The 13,872-nt window shown below is 46.9% G+C and overlaps 2 protein-coding genes across 3 annotated transcripts; one reads left to right on the top strand and one right to left on the bottom strand.

Annotated features, from left to right (window-relative positions):
• The first annotated feature begins 1,773 nt into the window (after positions 1-1,773).
• On the top strand, positions 1,774-8,478 carry LOC109765252 (probable serine/threonine-protein kinase SIS8). Its single transcript, XM_020324036.4, has 12 exons — positions 1,774-3,039; positions 3,462-3,565; positions 3,663-4,519; positions 4,978-5,018; positions 5,504-5,572; positions 5,666-5,766; positions 5,844-5,922; positions 6,007-6,105; positions 7,171-7,239; positions 7,440-7,489; positions 7,576-7,752; positions 7,864-8,478. Exons 1-12 carry the CDS (start codon positions 2,173-2,175, stop codon positions 7,946-7,948), a joined length of 2,598 nt encoding a protein of 865 aa, XP_020179625.1. The 5' UTR covers positions 1,774-2,172; the 3' UTR covers positions 7,949-8,478.
• Positions 8,479-8,916: 438 nt separating this feature from the next.
• On the bottom strand, positions 8,917-11,667 carry LOC109765253 (elongation factor 1-gamma 2). 2 transcript variants are annotated; one of them, XM_020324037.4, is made up of 8 exons: positions 11,617-11,667; positions 11,474-11,510; positions 10,637-10,787; positions 10,506-10,566; positions 10,362-10,414; positions 10,181-10,282; positions 9,582-10,098; positions 8,917-9,507 (listed from the first exon to the last, which is right to left on the bottom strand). In XM_020324037.4, exons 3-8 carry the CDS (start codon positions 10,757-10,759, stop codon positions 9,128-9,130), a joined length of 1,236 nt encoding a protein of 411 aa, XP_020179626.1. In that variant the 5' UTR covers positions 10,760-10,787; positions 11,474-11,510; positions 11,617-11,667; the 3' UTR covers positions 8,917-9,127. The 2 variants fall into 2 exon arrangements, with proteins under 2 accessions (XP_020179626.1, XP_045085771.1); XM_045229836.1 differs by lacking the exon at positions 11,617-11,667 and having other exon boundaries at positions 11,474-11,606.
• Positions 11,668-13,872: the final 2,205 nt, after the last annotated feature.

The raw sequence follows: 13,872 nt of genomic DNA, 5'->3' as shown, positions 1-13,872 counted from the left end.
GCAGTTAAAAAAACTTAAAACGTAAGTTAGGGGTCATGGCCACAAAACGGCCCAGTTTCACGGTTCACTTAACGGCCAGTGCCATAATTAACATAAAAACAAAATAAAAAACGCCGCCCGCGCGCTCCTGCCGCGCCCGTCAATGCCATGGCCGTCGCCGTCTTCAGTGGCCGCCGGTGTCGTCGTCGTCGCTGACGAGGTCGACGTAGTTCGGCGGTATCCAGAGGTGGGCCGGCGGTCCGTGGTGCGCCGGGCAGGTTGGAAGGTGGCAGGTGCTTGCACCACCTCCTCCCGTGGCGACGTGTCCCGCTCTGGTGACCGCGGCGGCATGGGGCACCAGTTCACGCCCCCCACGGCGTGCGCCATCTCCGGAGCCATGCATGACCAGCTGCACTGCTGGCCCAGCAGGCCCGGGTGGAACGCGTCCACCGGTGCCTCCTCCATCACCTCCTTCGCCGCCACCATCTCCAGCTCGGGGATGGTGACGTCGCCGACCGCGGAGAGGGCCATCATCTCCTCGAGGCCCTCCCATTGGCGCTCATCGTGCGTGCGCATGGAGTCCTCCATGACACACGCCATGAGACGGGCCTCCTCCTTCGCTGTCATGCGAGGAGGTGGTGGTGGCAACAGAGATGGCGAAGGCGACGGCGTGGGCGTGAGGCGGCGCACCCGCGTACGCCCGCGCACCTGGGGAGCAGCCGCTCGATGCTCTGGACGTGCCAGCCGCGGCCCCGTCGACGTGCCGGCGAAGAAGGACGCCCGTCGCGTGTCGTGCTCGTCTCGGAACCACGTGTCCCACAGGTCCGAGTCGGGGGCGTACCTGGGGTCATAGTAGAGGTCGTCTGGGAGGAGGCGGCGGCGGCGCTCGATCACCTCGCGAGCGCACGGCCGCTCACCGGGACCCACCAGGGGAAGCGGCGTCCTTGTCTCCCAATAACGGCGGCATACATCCGCGTGGATGTAGTGCCGGTCGCGCTCGCCGGCGGCCGTGGGGGCGATGAAGAACGCGGGCGGCGCGGGGGCCCGACGCGGTGGTGATGCGGGCTCCTCATTCTTCACGGAGCCGCGGCGGCGTCCCGACGAGGAGCCAGCCTCACGGTCGTGCTTCCCCTTGCGGCCGTAGTTCCATAGCCCCATGGCTGCGGGGCGGCCGGCCGGCGAGTTCGAGGCTAGGGTTTGGGGGTTTGCGGGTTTCGAGGAGGCCACGGGGTGGTGGGGGAGTGTGGACGACGACCGGTACACGGCTTCCCCATTTAAGAAGGACCGCGACCGTTCGCCGGTGCGGATGACCGGCGGGGCCGGCCGCGCGTGCGCATTGATGTTGGCGGGTGGGAGGTAGGTCACCGCCTGCCACACAACCCCGACGCGAACGAGCGACGCGTCCGTTTGCTGTCCGCCGCAACCCAAACCCGATACACGTTTGCGCTCGAAATGGCCTATTACTCTTTTTTCCTTGTGGAGCTTTGGAAAGGAGAGAATTTGAATAAAGTAACTCTCGGAAACTCTTATTGGACGAACAAAAACGGACCAGATGAGTCCGGACCGCCTTGTTTATCCTTTTGCCCCAAATAAACGGGCCGGACAGCAGGGGGTCACGCGGTGGAGTTGGCCTGAGGCACTGACCACGCCACGCGCCAGCGGAGAACACCCGACGCTACACTCGACGCCAGCGGAGCAGATCACGGCCGCACGATCGAAACCCATTCACGTCACCCGCGCTCCCCGTCATCCTCACCTTCCTTCCCCTTCCGTAGCTCTGCCCTGAAACGGGAGACCGCACGTTACCATTTCAGTAGCATTTTATCGCTACCCTCACCCCACCCGACCACCACGCCACGCGACGCCAGTAGGAAGAAAAAAAAAGTTGAGGGGAAGATAAGTACTACTGTACTGCTGCCGTCTTCGAGGCTTCACCGCGAGGAGGCGAAGGCGAGGCGAAGCAACGAATATATCGCCCAGGGCAACTGGGCGCGATAGAATATTTCGGGGGAGGAATAGTACCCCCCGCAATTGGATGGATCTATTCTAGAATAGCACCAGATTTTTAATACCTCCGCCCGCGGATTAGCTAGCTAGCTAGCCGTGTTGGATTGGATTGGATCGAGGAGGAGGAGTAAGAAGAAGGTCCTCGAAACCCTCGCCGCGCCGGATGCCCCCTCGCTGCCGCCGCCCATGTCACGCATGAAGCACCTCCTTCGCAAGCTCCACCTCTCCGGCGCCGGCGCCGGCACCGCCAGCGCCGGCGGGCCCACTGCGGCGACCCCGTCCCCCGACCACCACCGCCCGCGGCAACGGCGCTCCGCCCAGTTGCCCCTGCCGCCGCCGGTCGTGGCCGCCGCGGTTGCCGACCCTCCGCTGCCCGCCCCGGCGGCCGCGGCCCCCGAGGAGCCGACGGGGATGGGGGCGGAGACGACCATGACGCGCCTGGAGGAGGAGTACCACATGCGGCTCGCCCTCGCGATCTCGGCGTCGGATCCCGCGGGGCTCGTCGATCCGGACTCCGTTCAGATGCGCGCCGCCGAGCGCATCAGCCTGGGTGGCCCGGCCGCCGCGCCCGGGGACCGGACCACCATGGAGGCCCTCTCCGCCCGCTACTGGAACCACAACGTGGTCAACTACGATGAGAAACTCTCGGATGGCTTCTACGACGTCTGTGGCGCACCCATGGATCCGGGCTTCCAGGTCAAATTCCCATCCTTGAGCAGCCTCAGGGCGATTCCCGTAGGGCGAGATGTTGCTTATGTCGTCATTTTGGTGAACCGGGAGCGTGATCCCATGTTGAAGCGCCTCGAGGGGAGAGCAATGGAGATTGCTGCACAAAGTAGGGCAGAACGCGGTGGAATTGCGTCAGCTGAGCTTGTACAGAAGATAGCTAGCCTAGTAGTTGATGCCATGGGTGGTGTAGTGGAGGATGCTGATGCCATGAACAGGGAATGGTCCACAAAGAGCCGCCAGCTCTGTGCTGGGCTAAACAGTATTGCCCTTCCTCTTGGTTCACTTGGAATTGGGCTCTCGCGCCACAGATCTCTGCTTTTTAAGGTTAGTACCTCTGCAAATGTCCTGTGTTCATGTGACCAATAACCTGCCACATTACATTATATATTGACTGTAGCAAATGTGGCATGGGTGGATGCTAATAATTTCCGTCACATTGCATAGTTTATATTGTGTAACTGCTGTTCAGGGTATTTACTTTTGAAGATTAGTTGCCTAACAACCAAGATAACTAGTGAAGAAGTTATGGTAGTTGAATAAAGTAGTTATCCTAGTTTGCTGTGTGTTGTTGATTCATGGATTTGCTGCACCAGATGCATAGTTGATAAAAGGGATGCATTTGTGGATCATGGATTTGCTGCACCATACATGTAGTAGATGCCGTAAGATTATTGCATTTGGTTTTTTTATTGCCTTCTGCAGTGGATCCCCTGAGCAAAGAAAACAACTCATCAAAATGGTTTCAGGTACTAGCTGACCGAGTTAATCTGCCATGCAAGCTTGTCAAAGGAATATGTTATACTGGAACAGATGAAGGCGCTATTAACTTTGTTAAAATCGACTTTGACAGGTATGTTCCTTTCATTATTGCTAACTATCTTTTCGTATTTGATCTTAGGATATTTAATTTATTGACGTACAAAAACAATCTTATGGGGCTTTTGCAGTGCTGAATATATTGTTGACTTGATGGGAGCTCCAGGCACCTTAATACCTTCAGAGATTTCTGTCAGTCAATTTCAGGACTCCAACAATAGTCAACTGAGCAGTGACGCCATTGAAGAGAGTGTTGCAGAACTATGCATAGCTCTTGAGCAGGTTAGCGGTGTATATGAGAGTAAAAATGACATGGGTGGAAGTTCATCTGATCGTAATTCTGTCCTAGAACTTCCGACTCCACATTTGGAAGATACATGTCACACAGAGAACCCACTTAAACAACGCATTATCTCCGACGAAGGCCAATTTGATGAATTCAACATTAAAGGCGATATTTCTCAGCAGAAGAAAGTGAATGACACTTCCAAGTATTTAGTTCCTGGAGTAGTGGACCCACAGTTCGCACAAAATTTGCATGACTTGCTCCTGGAGGGTGGTGCTTTGCTACCATCTGGTTTGTTATCATGTCAAAATAGTCATAATTCTGGCAATACAACAGAGATGGGCAAATCTTCTCCTGAAGTTAAAGAAATTCCTGGATGGTTGCTAGTTGGTCAAACAGGTCAGATTTCACCAGAACGTTCTGTAGCTGAAGATTCTTTACCAAAGATTCCCTTGCCACCTTGTGAAGATGGACAATACCCTGTAGAAAATACAGAAGCAACTATCGGAAGTTTGGGTACTATTTCAATTGAGGGTGATAGGGTTGCTGAACATTCTATGGCAAACATGTCAGGAAGTAGCAGTGCGAATTTGGGCAAGTTGAGCTGTTCTAGTACGAAAACAATCAGCTCTGTTATGGATGATGTTGCTGAAGATGAAATATCATGGGAAGATCTTCATATAGGAGAGCGCATTGGTCTAGGTATGCTTGTAAATTTCCTATCCTTGTCCTTCTAACAAGGCAGTAAATGGTTAGTTTAGGTTTAGAAGTAAGTTATCGAAACATGCAGCATTAAGTTTCTAAAATGAAAATTAGCTCACAGGAACATATGTGCGGCAAAACTGAATGTATTATGTTTGTTGCTGCTGGTAAAACTCTATGAAGTTACAGAAATATTGGAATGTCAGGCTCTGATGTTTCAACTCTGAAATTTCTTATTTGTTGGAAGTTTAATCTTTTAGACTTTGATAGGTAAAGAAAATATGCGCTTTTTAAGTAACATGGGGAGTAATAATGAATTAGTTGGATCTTGTTATGCAGTTCTATTGAAGTATTATCTTCTTAGCCAATTTTCGTGTTACACTTCTGCAATCAGTTGTGTTGATCCTCTCTTTTTGTAATGTATTCTCCGTTCAATGAACTTCAATTTTCCTCCGCAGGTTCATATGGGGAAGTTTATCATGCAGATTGGAATGGCACGGTAAATTACATATTCATAGTGAACTTGCATATCCATATTTTTGCTAGGAATTTTCAGTTTTGACATATTATGCACTGTATCACATATAATTCATATTGCAAGGCAATAAAAGGTGGTGGGTTGCTAATGCCGATGAAGTGATGTTTCTTGTGCAGATCAGTTGTCTCTATGCACTTCATATTCAGTTTAATGCGTATTTGATAGTAAAACTGTGTTATTTATGGTGGGTCATGGTTACATGAAGTTAAAACTAGTTAACTCAAGTTAAAACTAGTTTTCTCTAGCAGTGCTATTCTATGCATGCTGTTACTAAAAGCTAACCAATTAACAAGATTGAAATAAGCCTTAAAAGTTAACCAACTGGAAAAGTCAGATCCAGTTTTAGAAATTCACCTAGTCAGAAGAGGAAGACTTATAGTGGAACTCAATTTCTAATTTGTTTTTTGATTCCTGCTATCGGAATGTATTGTCCTCATTTATCCCAGGAGGTTGCTGTAAAGAAATTCCTTGACCAGGATTTGTCAGGTGTTGCACTGGAGCAATTCAAATGTGAAGTAAGTTCACTTTTGCGTCTCCTTACAGTTAAAGTGTCAGCTATTATCGAACTTGTGCGTCAACTAAGTGTGTATTAGTTCCTTATCTTTTAGGTGCGAATCATGTCAAGGCTAAGACACCCCAATGTAGTTCTTTTCTTGGGATATGTGACGCAACCTCCAAATCTCTCTATATTAACCGAATACCTTCCAAGGTTTCTGCAGCTCCCTCTTTTTAAACAAAAAAATGCCTTCCAAGTTATAGCAAAAATGATGTACTTTATTTTGCCAGAGGGAGCCTATATCGCCTATTGCATCGGCCAAATAGCAAAGTTGATGAAACACGAAGGTTGAAGATGGCATTTGATGTGGTAAACTTTGGCTAGTTGCTTTGTTTGCTGTTATCTGTCGTGGCTTGTTTTGTCAGTCAGTTGATATTTATTTCATTCTTTCAGGCAAAAGGAATGAATTACTTGCACACTAGCCATCCTACTATTGTACATCGTGATTTGAAATCACCAAATCTTTTAGTGGACAAAAATTGGGTTGTTAAGGTGATTCTCTTCTTCACAATCATCTTTCAGTTAATGAACGGGCATGCTAGTTTTGTTGTAATTTGTAAGTCTACTTTCACCTTTAATAAATATTTGTACCATTAGCTGCCCACTGATGAATCAAGGGTTGTCTAAAGGTGGTATGATGTTGCTTTAAAAAAAATGTGCACCCATCTTAATTTTCCATACCTGTTTTTACATAGATCTCTGGATTGCATGTCCTTGTTTATATATTTAATAGGAAATGGTTCCATACTCCTGGGAGTATGTAAACTCCTCATGTACAATATATACACTTCTGTTGTACCTGTATATGATTTTGAGTAAACTCCATTTGTAATTACTGGATATACTGCCAATTGAGTTGTATGGAAATTTTAATTTGAGTATATATTTTACATAGTTTGCACTTATACTGCTTTTATGTACATCAAGGGTATATTGCAAAATTGAAGGGGCCCAGTGATATTGTTTATGCTACTAGATTGGGATATCTTATAGTTAACTAATGAAGTATATTAAAAATGATAAGAGTGGTATATCAAAAGGTGAGAGTACACATTCTCAGGAGTATTTAATATATAGGCTTGTTGGTGACTCAGTGATCAGCTTGGGTGAAGCCGAGCTGTTCAATGAATATTTGGGTATTCTTAGCTACGAGTCAAAATGGGATGCTGCACTTGCATTAAATGAGCATAAATATAATGAGAAGGTGCAGACGGAGTGGAGGCTAAAATTCAGAGTTTAGTCTGAATATAGCCAAGAGTATTCTTGCTAGGCTGCTGTTTAATAAGTACTTATGAAACAATGTCAGAGGGATGCAGCACCTAAAATATGTAGGGTTTGTGAGCTTGGAGAAAGAGATGCGGTCATCTTTTATGTACCTTTGTACTGTTATTAAATGCGCAAATTGTTGATTGTATAGTCGAGTGTGAAGTTGGTCTAACTGAAACTTAACAGTACAATACTGAACAACTGCATAGTAACAACAGTTCTATTGCAGGAATAAATGTCTATCCTATCCTTTCTTTTATTTACAGAGTACATATGTATTTTACCATGCAGGTGTCAGATTTTGGGATGTCAAGGTTGAAGCATCATACTTTTCTTTCCTCCAAGTCGACAGCTGGAACAGTAATATCCTTGATCTTTTTATTTATGCTTTTGTTTTGTTATGTTTGGCTCTTGTGCAATACTCCGTTCCTCTAGAATCATTTACTGATTCATTGGTTCCGTCCGACAAATGGCATATTGCCTCCTACATTTTCCTTGTTCAGCTGGTGTGTATCTGCTGTAAATAACTTATCGTGACTGTATTTCCTGTTGGCCTACAGCCGGAGTGGATGGCACCAGAGGTCCTGCGTAATGAGCCAGCTAATGAGATGTGAGTTCAGTTTTCCGAAGTCATGTTGCTCTTCTCCTGTTCCTGCCATGCTTTTCTGCTGATAGAAAATTGAATGCTGGCATCAGGTGTGATGTCTACAGTTTTGGAGTAATCCTGTGGGAATTAGCAACGTTGCGTGTACCTTGGAGTGGGCTGAATCCAATGCAAGTCGTCGGAGCAGTTGGGTTCCAGAACAAACGACTAGACATTCCCAAAGAGGTCGACCCACTGGTTGCTAGCATAATATCTTCATGTTGGGACAAGTAAGATAACAGATCATTTTGAAATAATATATGCCGCTTTTCTCAACTTTTATTTTCTCCTTTTGCTGCTACTTGCCTCACTGACAGTGACCTCATCGATCTTTGGTGCAGCGACCCAAGCAAACGACCATCGTTCTCCCAGCTCTTGTCACCGCTAAAGAAATTACAGCGGCTACTTGTTACAGAAAGCCTCTGACAATTTGTGAGACAAATATCTGGATAAACGCAAAAAAAAGAAGAAAAATATGAGTATTTATGCTACTACATGGACCAAGTTTTTCATGTTGAAGCCCGTGGAGATATATTCAAGATCTCTGCTGTATGGATGCGTATGGACAAAGGTTCTGCACATCCTTTTGTGAAAATTGTCTGCAGCAGCGCGAAGGTGGTGCTGAAGAAAGCGTAGCGTGTTAGTTCCAAGTGAAGAAAATGTGGCGCAACACGAAGTGCTCTGTGCCATGGTAAATAATTGTTCAGTTCTGTATTTGGAGCGGGGTGGGGGTGGTTCTGAGAATCAGAATTCACTACAAAGATAGGATCTTGATTTTTGTTGGTTTAAACAGAAAATGTTGAGGAAAAAAAGGGAACCAAAAGTTTTTTATGTCCGCAAAAAGTGCAGGCTTATATTTAGCACATGCAGTCTTGTATATCATGTATGCAGATGTTACTTGGCATCTCAATCTCTATGAATGCATGTTAATACTTTCAGATATCTCTTCGATAAAATGCACCCTCTTTTATCACATTTTGAAAATGGAGAATCATATTACGATGCCTTCTTTTGGTGTAATGATGTATTGATGTGTGATGAAATAGTCAATACTCATTATTTTTTCGATCAGGGGCGACAGTTCTTTTTATGGAGAAAGTAAGCAATCAGAATTGTCATGTTTTCCTGGGCGTCCAGATTACTTTGTTTAGTATCAATTTTAAATCTGGACGTCCTGCACTTCTTTATTTTTTAGATTAAAAGCATTCTTCAAGCCATCAGAACAAAAAGCAAAGCAGGAACTCGACCCCAGATACACCTGAATGAAAAGCAAAGCATGGCCCAGAAACCACATAGCAGCTCCAAGCATTCCTCTTGCATTCATCAGCCAAGAAAACAGCATTCTTTGGATGCAGTGAACGGTTCAACTATCAAAGAGAAAGGACCACCAGAGAAAACACGAAACCAAATCCAATATCCACATCAGTATTGTCATAGACTAGACAGACACAAACTTCTCCAGTTTCTTTTCCCTAAAATCTGACCATAACTCTTTAGTAGCGCAAAAAATTAACTAGTACAACCAGGTAGTATGAACTAATTTTTAACTAACGATGACCAAAACCTAAACAGCTCATCTCAGCCCCACAACGCAAAGAGAATAGATCACTTGAAGCATTTCGCATCCAGCAGCGCCTCGCCCTCAAACGGCTCCAGGTCCTCGATCATGGCGCTGACGCGCTCCTTCTGCGCCGCATCAGAGAGATCAACCTTCGCCCAGTCATAGAGGGCCATGTCGTACACCTCCTCCATGACAAACTTGGGGATCTTAGGGCCACGGAAGAGCCAAAGCCCCTTGACCTTGAAAGGTGGCTCGGAGCCTATCACAAGCATCTTCCCAAAGGCGTACTTGCGGCACAGGTCCATACGCAGCAGGAATCCACCCACCTTGTTCATGGTCACGAATGACACGGTGTTCTCCTCGTTGTACTTGAAGTCGCAGAACCACAGGGAGTAGCCCTCCGGGTCATACATGTCCCAGAAGCCTGCAACACAGAGAGAAGATGAGAAACTTGATGTGGTTGCACTTTTTTTTACCGGATTTTAGAATGGAACTGACCTTTAATGGCAACCTCCCGGAAGTTGGTCTTGGTGTTGGAGTACAGCTTCTTCCATTCATCAAGGATCATTTTGCTTGGAGGAAGCAAATCAAGAGCATTCTTTGGCTTTGGTTTTGGTGCCTCCTCTTCCTCCTCTGCTTTCTCAACTGGCTCTGGCTTCTGGGCCTCCTTCTTGGCTTCGTTCTTCTTTGCTTCCTTCTTGGCATCCTTGGGCTTTTGCTCCTTTGGTGCCGCAGCCTTCTTTTGAACTGGTGGGACGGACTCTGCCTGCTTCACATCCCCCATGACCTTCTTCATGTTCGGCTGGTTAACCATGGTCCAGAAGTACCTTTCCACGTGAGGGAACTCGGATGTGAAACTCTTGGTCATGATCCGGGTGAAGCCATGGTAAAGGTTGCATGCCATCACAATATCAGCAAGAATCACGGAATGCCCAACAAGATATGTGTTTGAAGCAAGGTGTGTGTCAAGGGCACCCAATGCTCTCTTCAAGGCAGTAATAAACGTGTCCTCTATCTGTTGGGCCAAAAGAAGATTAGACCCACATTTTTCAATGTAAAGAACATATTGTACATGATCACCTCATAGCCACACTTACCACAGCAACATATGGGTAGAATCCTAGACGTGGGTACAGCCATTTTCCAATGTTAGCATCAACCTCCGTGGTAGAGAAGTCAATCCATTGCTCAATGTGCGACTGAACAGAGCAAAAAACTCTTTAAGAACAAGTACAATTGATAAGTAAATGTATGGAATGAATATCAAACAACACTCACGTATTCCATGAGCGAAGATCCGTAAAGTGGGCTGTCAGCCTTCATGCGAGCAACTTTAGGAAGGTGAGGGAGAGAGGGTTAATCACTGAATCAAAATAAATGTCCATGAAAGATTAAAGAAGCATCATTTGGTTGCTATTTTACCATATCGTGCGATAGCATTGCTCTCAAAAACAGGACCGTCAGGAGTCTCAAGAACAGGAACCTGCAAAAGAAGCAGCCATTATTAGATTTATATCATTGCATCAATCTTCTGAAGAAGATTTGGTGCATACCTTTCCGATAGGATTCATCTTGAGAAAGTCTGGAGTATGGTTGGAGACACCCATCTGAAAATCCTTCACCAACTCAACATTGACGCCGCTGTATTCAGCGGCAATGAGGTGCCTTAAACGCATTCTTGTTTCCACTGCCAGTATGCAACACCTACGCAAATACAAAATTATTTAGGCGATACAAAAAGTGAGAATATTAGAACTATGAGAAAGGGTGGTAATGATACTATGATTGCATGAGAATATGAGAACTGTGACAAAGGGATGCAATGTCAAAATAAACAGAATAACTAAGAGCAGTGGAGCTGATTTAAAATAAGAGTACCAATTTATTTGTATGCCAACTTTAATGATGTGATGTGCTACAGAACAAATAGTTGAGGAAAACTAAGGAGATCACCAAATTAAAAGGACAATTGCACAACATACAATGCACCACTCAAAAAACGCTAATGCAAACTACTACAGCCTAAGTACACCCGCTAGGATATCTAAAAGGCTACCAACAAAAACAGAGACCATATTGCCCAACGTAACTCGATCGATCCCCTCTTAAAGGGGACAGAACGATGGCAAGGAATTTATCCTTAGCCAATGCATCAGGGGCAGACAGGCTTTATACATCGGTTCATGGTCATGGCAAAGTGTGATAACCCCAACGAACGAACAATCTAGTGCCGAGCCTGATATCATGTCAATTATGACGGGAAACTAACAAGATCCCCAGATCAAGTTCAAACCATGCAGTAACCAGTCAATTACCTAGGGAACACAGCGCCCAAGAAAAACCTGAAATAAGACCATGGCACGAACAGAGTCGAATGAAGAAACACTCACCAGCGCAATGTTGACACGGCCCCGCTCGATCTCAGATCTGCACGATAGCAATCGAAGAGAGAAACGAACAGTGAGATCGACGAACGATTATACGCCACAAAGCATTCAAGTATTTTCTTAAAGGAGAAACAGAGGATCCTTACGGTTGGCGCCCGCGGAGATCGCGGGAGCAGCACAAGGGCTTCATGGCCCGTCTGCACGCTACTTGTATGAACCGAAACCGTGGCGGCCACGCACGCCTATTCCCAAGTTTGCCGCCACGAGGACGATCGTTTGTTTCGTGGCTCTTACGTTGGGCTCGCCGGGACAGAAAGGCCAGGCGTTACGGTAGGGGTTGCACTTGAGAATGGGTTTTCAGCAAAAAATTGAGGCCGGTTCTTTGTTTTCTCTTTTCTTTTTGCGGGCGGTTCTTTATTTTTCTTGAACCGGAGTAGGCGTCTCCGGTCTAAGATTTCTTCTAGGCGGTTTTTTTAACTGTATAAACGCAGACGCTCATACATACGCATATATACTCATCTCTATTCCTATGACGCACACATGCATATCCTATCCTTATGAGCACCTCCGAGAAGCTGAGCCGACACATCATCTTGAGATTGATAAAATCGCCAAAGATGCTTTCGTCGTCGACGAGAACGTCTTCTCTCACTGAACGCACATTGTCAGAAGGCCTGAAATAAATACAGAAAAATGCGAGCACCGGCGTCAAGTCTAGAACTTGAACCGTGGTGGACTGGGGATACCATTGTCCTCTTAATAACCATCCAACCACAAGTTGGTTCACCTTTTTTCCTAGGCTAACACGTTTAGGATGATTTTAGTTTTAAGAATAAAGATGCAAGGAGCGTCCGACTTTAAATTAATACAACCCAAGCACACACGTCGAAACAATATAGATCCAACATAGCATCACTAGGGTTTGGAACATGAAATTAAAACTTGGGCATCAACTTAGGCTCAAGAAAGACCCAAAAGGCTGCCACTACCCTAAGGGGTGGAAACCGGAAGGAGATATTTTGCATCTTGCTGATCACCAATCACATGTCCTCACTGTCCCTTCACTTCCCGAGTGGCATCCACTACTGCAGAACAAATTATATTTGAATAGACAATCGACAAGGTGAGACGGGGAGAACCTCGATCGTAAGTTTGTTGTGAATTTGCCACATGGCCCATAAAAGTGCTCCGACACAATGACACATAACACATTTAGACGCGCCACATAACGAATTCAGCATAGAGAGAAAATCAGCACCCGAGGCAGGCACTCCACGCAAAGCGCGGCAACGAATATCTTAAAAAGACGTGCTTAGCATCCGCACCACACAAAGAGCCCATTACGCTTACATGGGGAAATATCAGATGATACCGCGGCTTAGGTGTACCATGATACAGGATCTTGGAAGCCGTTGGATCTCAAAACCGACGGCTCCCGAGAGCTCTTGAACATTTTGCAAAAAAGTCATCCAAATGTCTAACTTTTTTTTCTCGAGAAAACGCAAAAGACCTTTGCATTTCATTTCATTGAAAAGGCGGGAGTTTGGGTTAAAATCCTCCTAGGAGGCAAACATACAATGCAAAAGCGCGAAATCAGTGTACATCCCAGGTTTGGGGGTGAGGGCGCGAAGCCCCAGCGCTCCGGCTCTGGCCCAGAGGGCCGCCTCCTCCTTGATTGATGCGGAGCATCCCAAGGTCATCCCCATGGACCAACCTACGTCTCCCACGACACCACTTGTACCCATGAAAAGAGCCCGAACAAAGGCTATCGAAGATAAGGTGAACTCGCTCCTATCCGAACTGCCACTTTCTATGCACGAGACATGGCTACTACCTCCAACGGAAACACTATGTGTGCTTAGGTACTTGGAGGATAACCATGGAACATCTACATCCATTGGACAAGAGGGCGAGGACAAGTGCGAAGGACAAGAAGAAGGACTGCCGAAGAAACTACAGCCTCCGGGCGACCAGTCGGGACCGGACGTCCGACGCCTGAAGCTCAACATGCCCGAGTCCCAGCCAAAACAGGCTACAGCGAGCGGACGTCCGGCCACACCCTCCAGCGAGCGGACGACCGACAAGGCCCGGACGTCCGTCGACTCTGCACCCGAGCCAAAATTAACGGAAGTCCGAAGCCACCGGACGTCCGGCGCATCCTTCACAGAACGGATTTAGCGGAAGTCCGACGACTCTGGACGTCCGGTCCCCCGTGAGCCACCGGACGACCGGTCGCCAGCGGACGTCCGACACCTGTCTGCGCACAGTTTCGGGCCGAAGCCCATGTACCCTTTCACTTCGCCCCTCTTTTGCACTAAGACTATAAATAGACCCCCCTCCTCCTAGTTAGGGTTAGCAAAGGATTAGCTCATGTTTGTGTGAGAGCTTTGCTCATCCACTTG

The sequence above is a fragment of the Aegilops tauschii genome, chromosome 6, assembly GCF_002575655.3.
Source record: "Aegilops tauschii subsp. strangulata cultivar AL8/78 chromosome 6, Aet v6.0, whole genome shotgun sequence".
NCBI classification, from domain to species: Eukaryota; Viridiplantae; Streptophyta; class Magnoliopsida; order Poales; family Poaceae; genus Aegilops; species Aegilops tauschii.
Note: the sequence above shows the minus strand (reverse complement) of the source record. Positions and strands in the feature narration are given on the sequence as shown.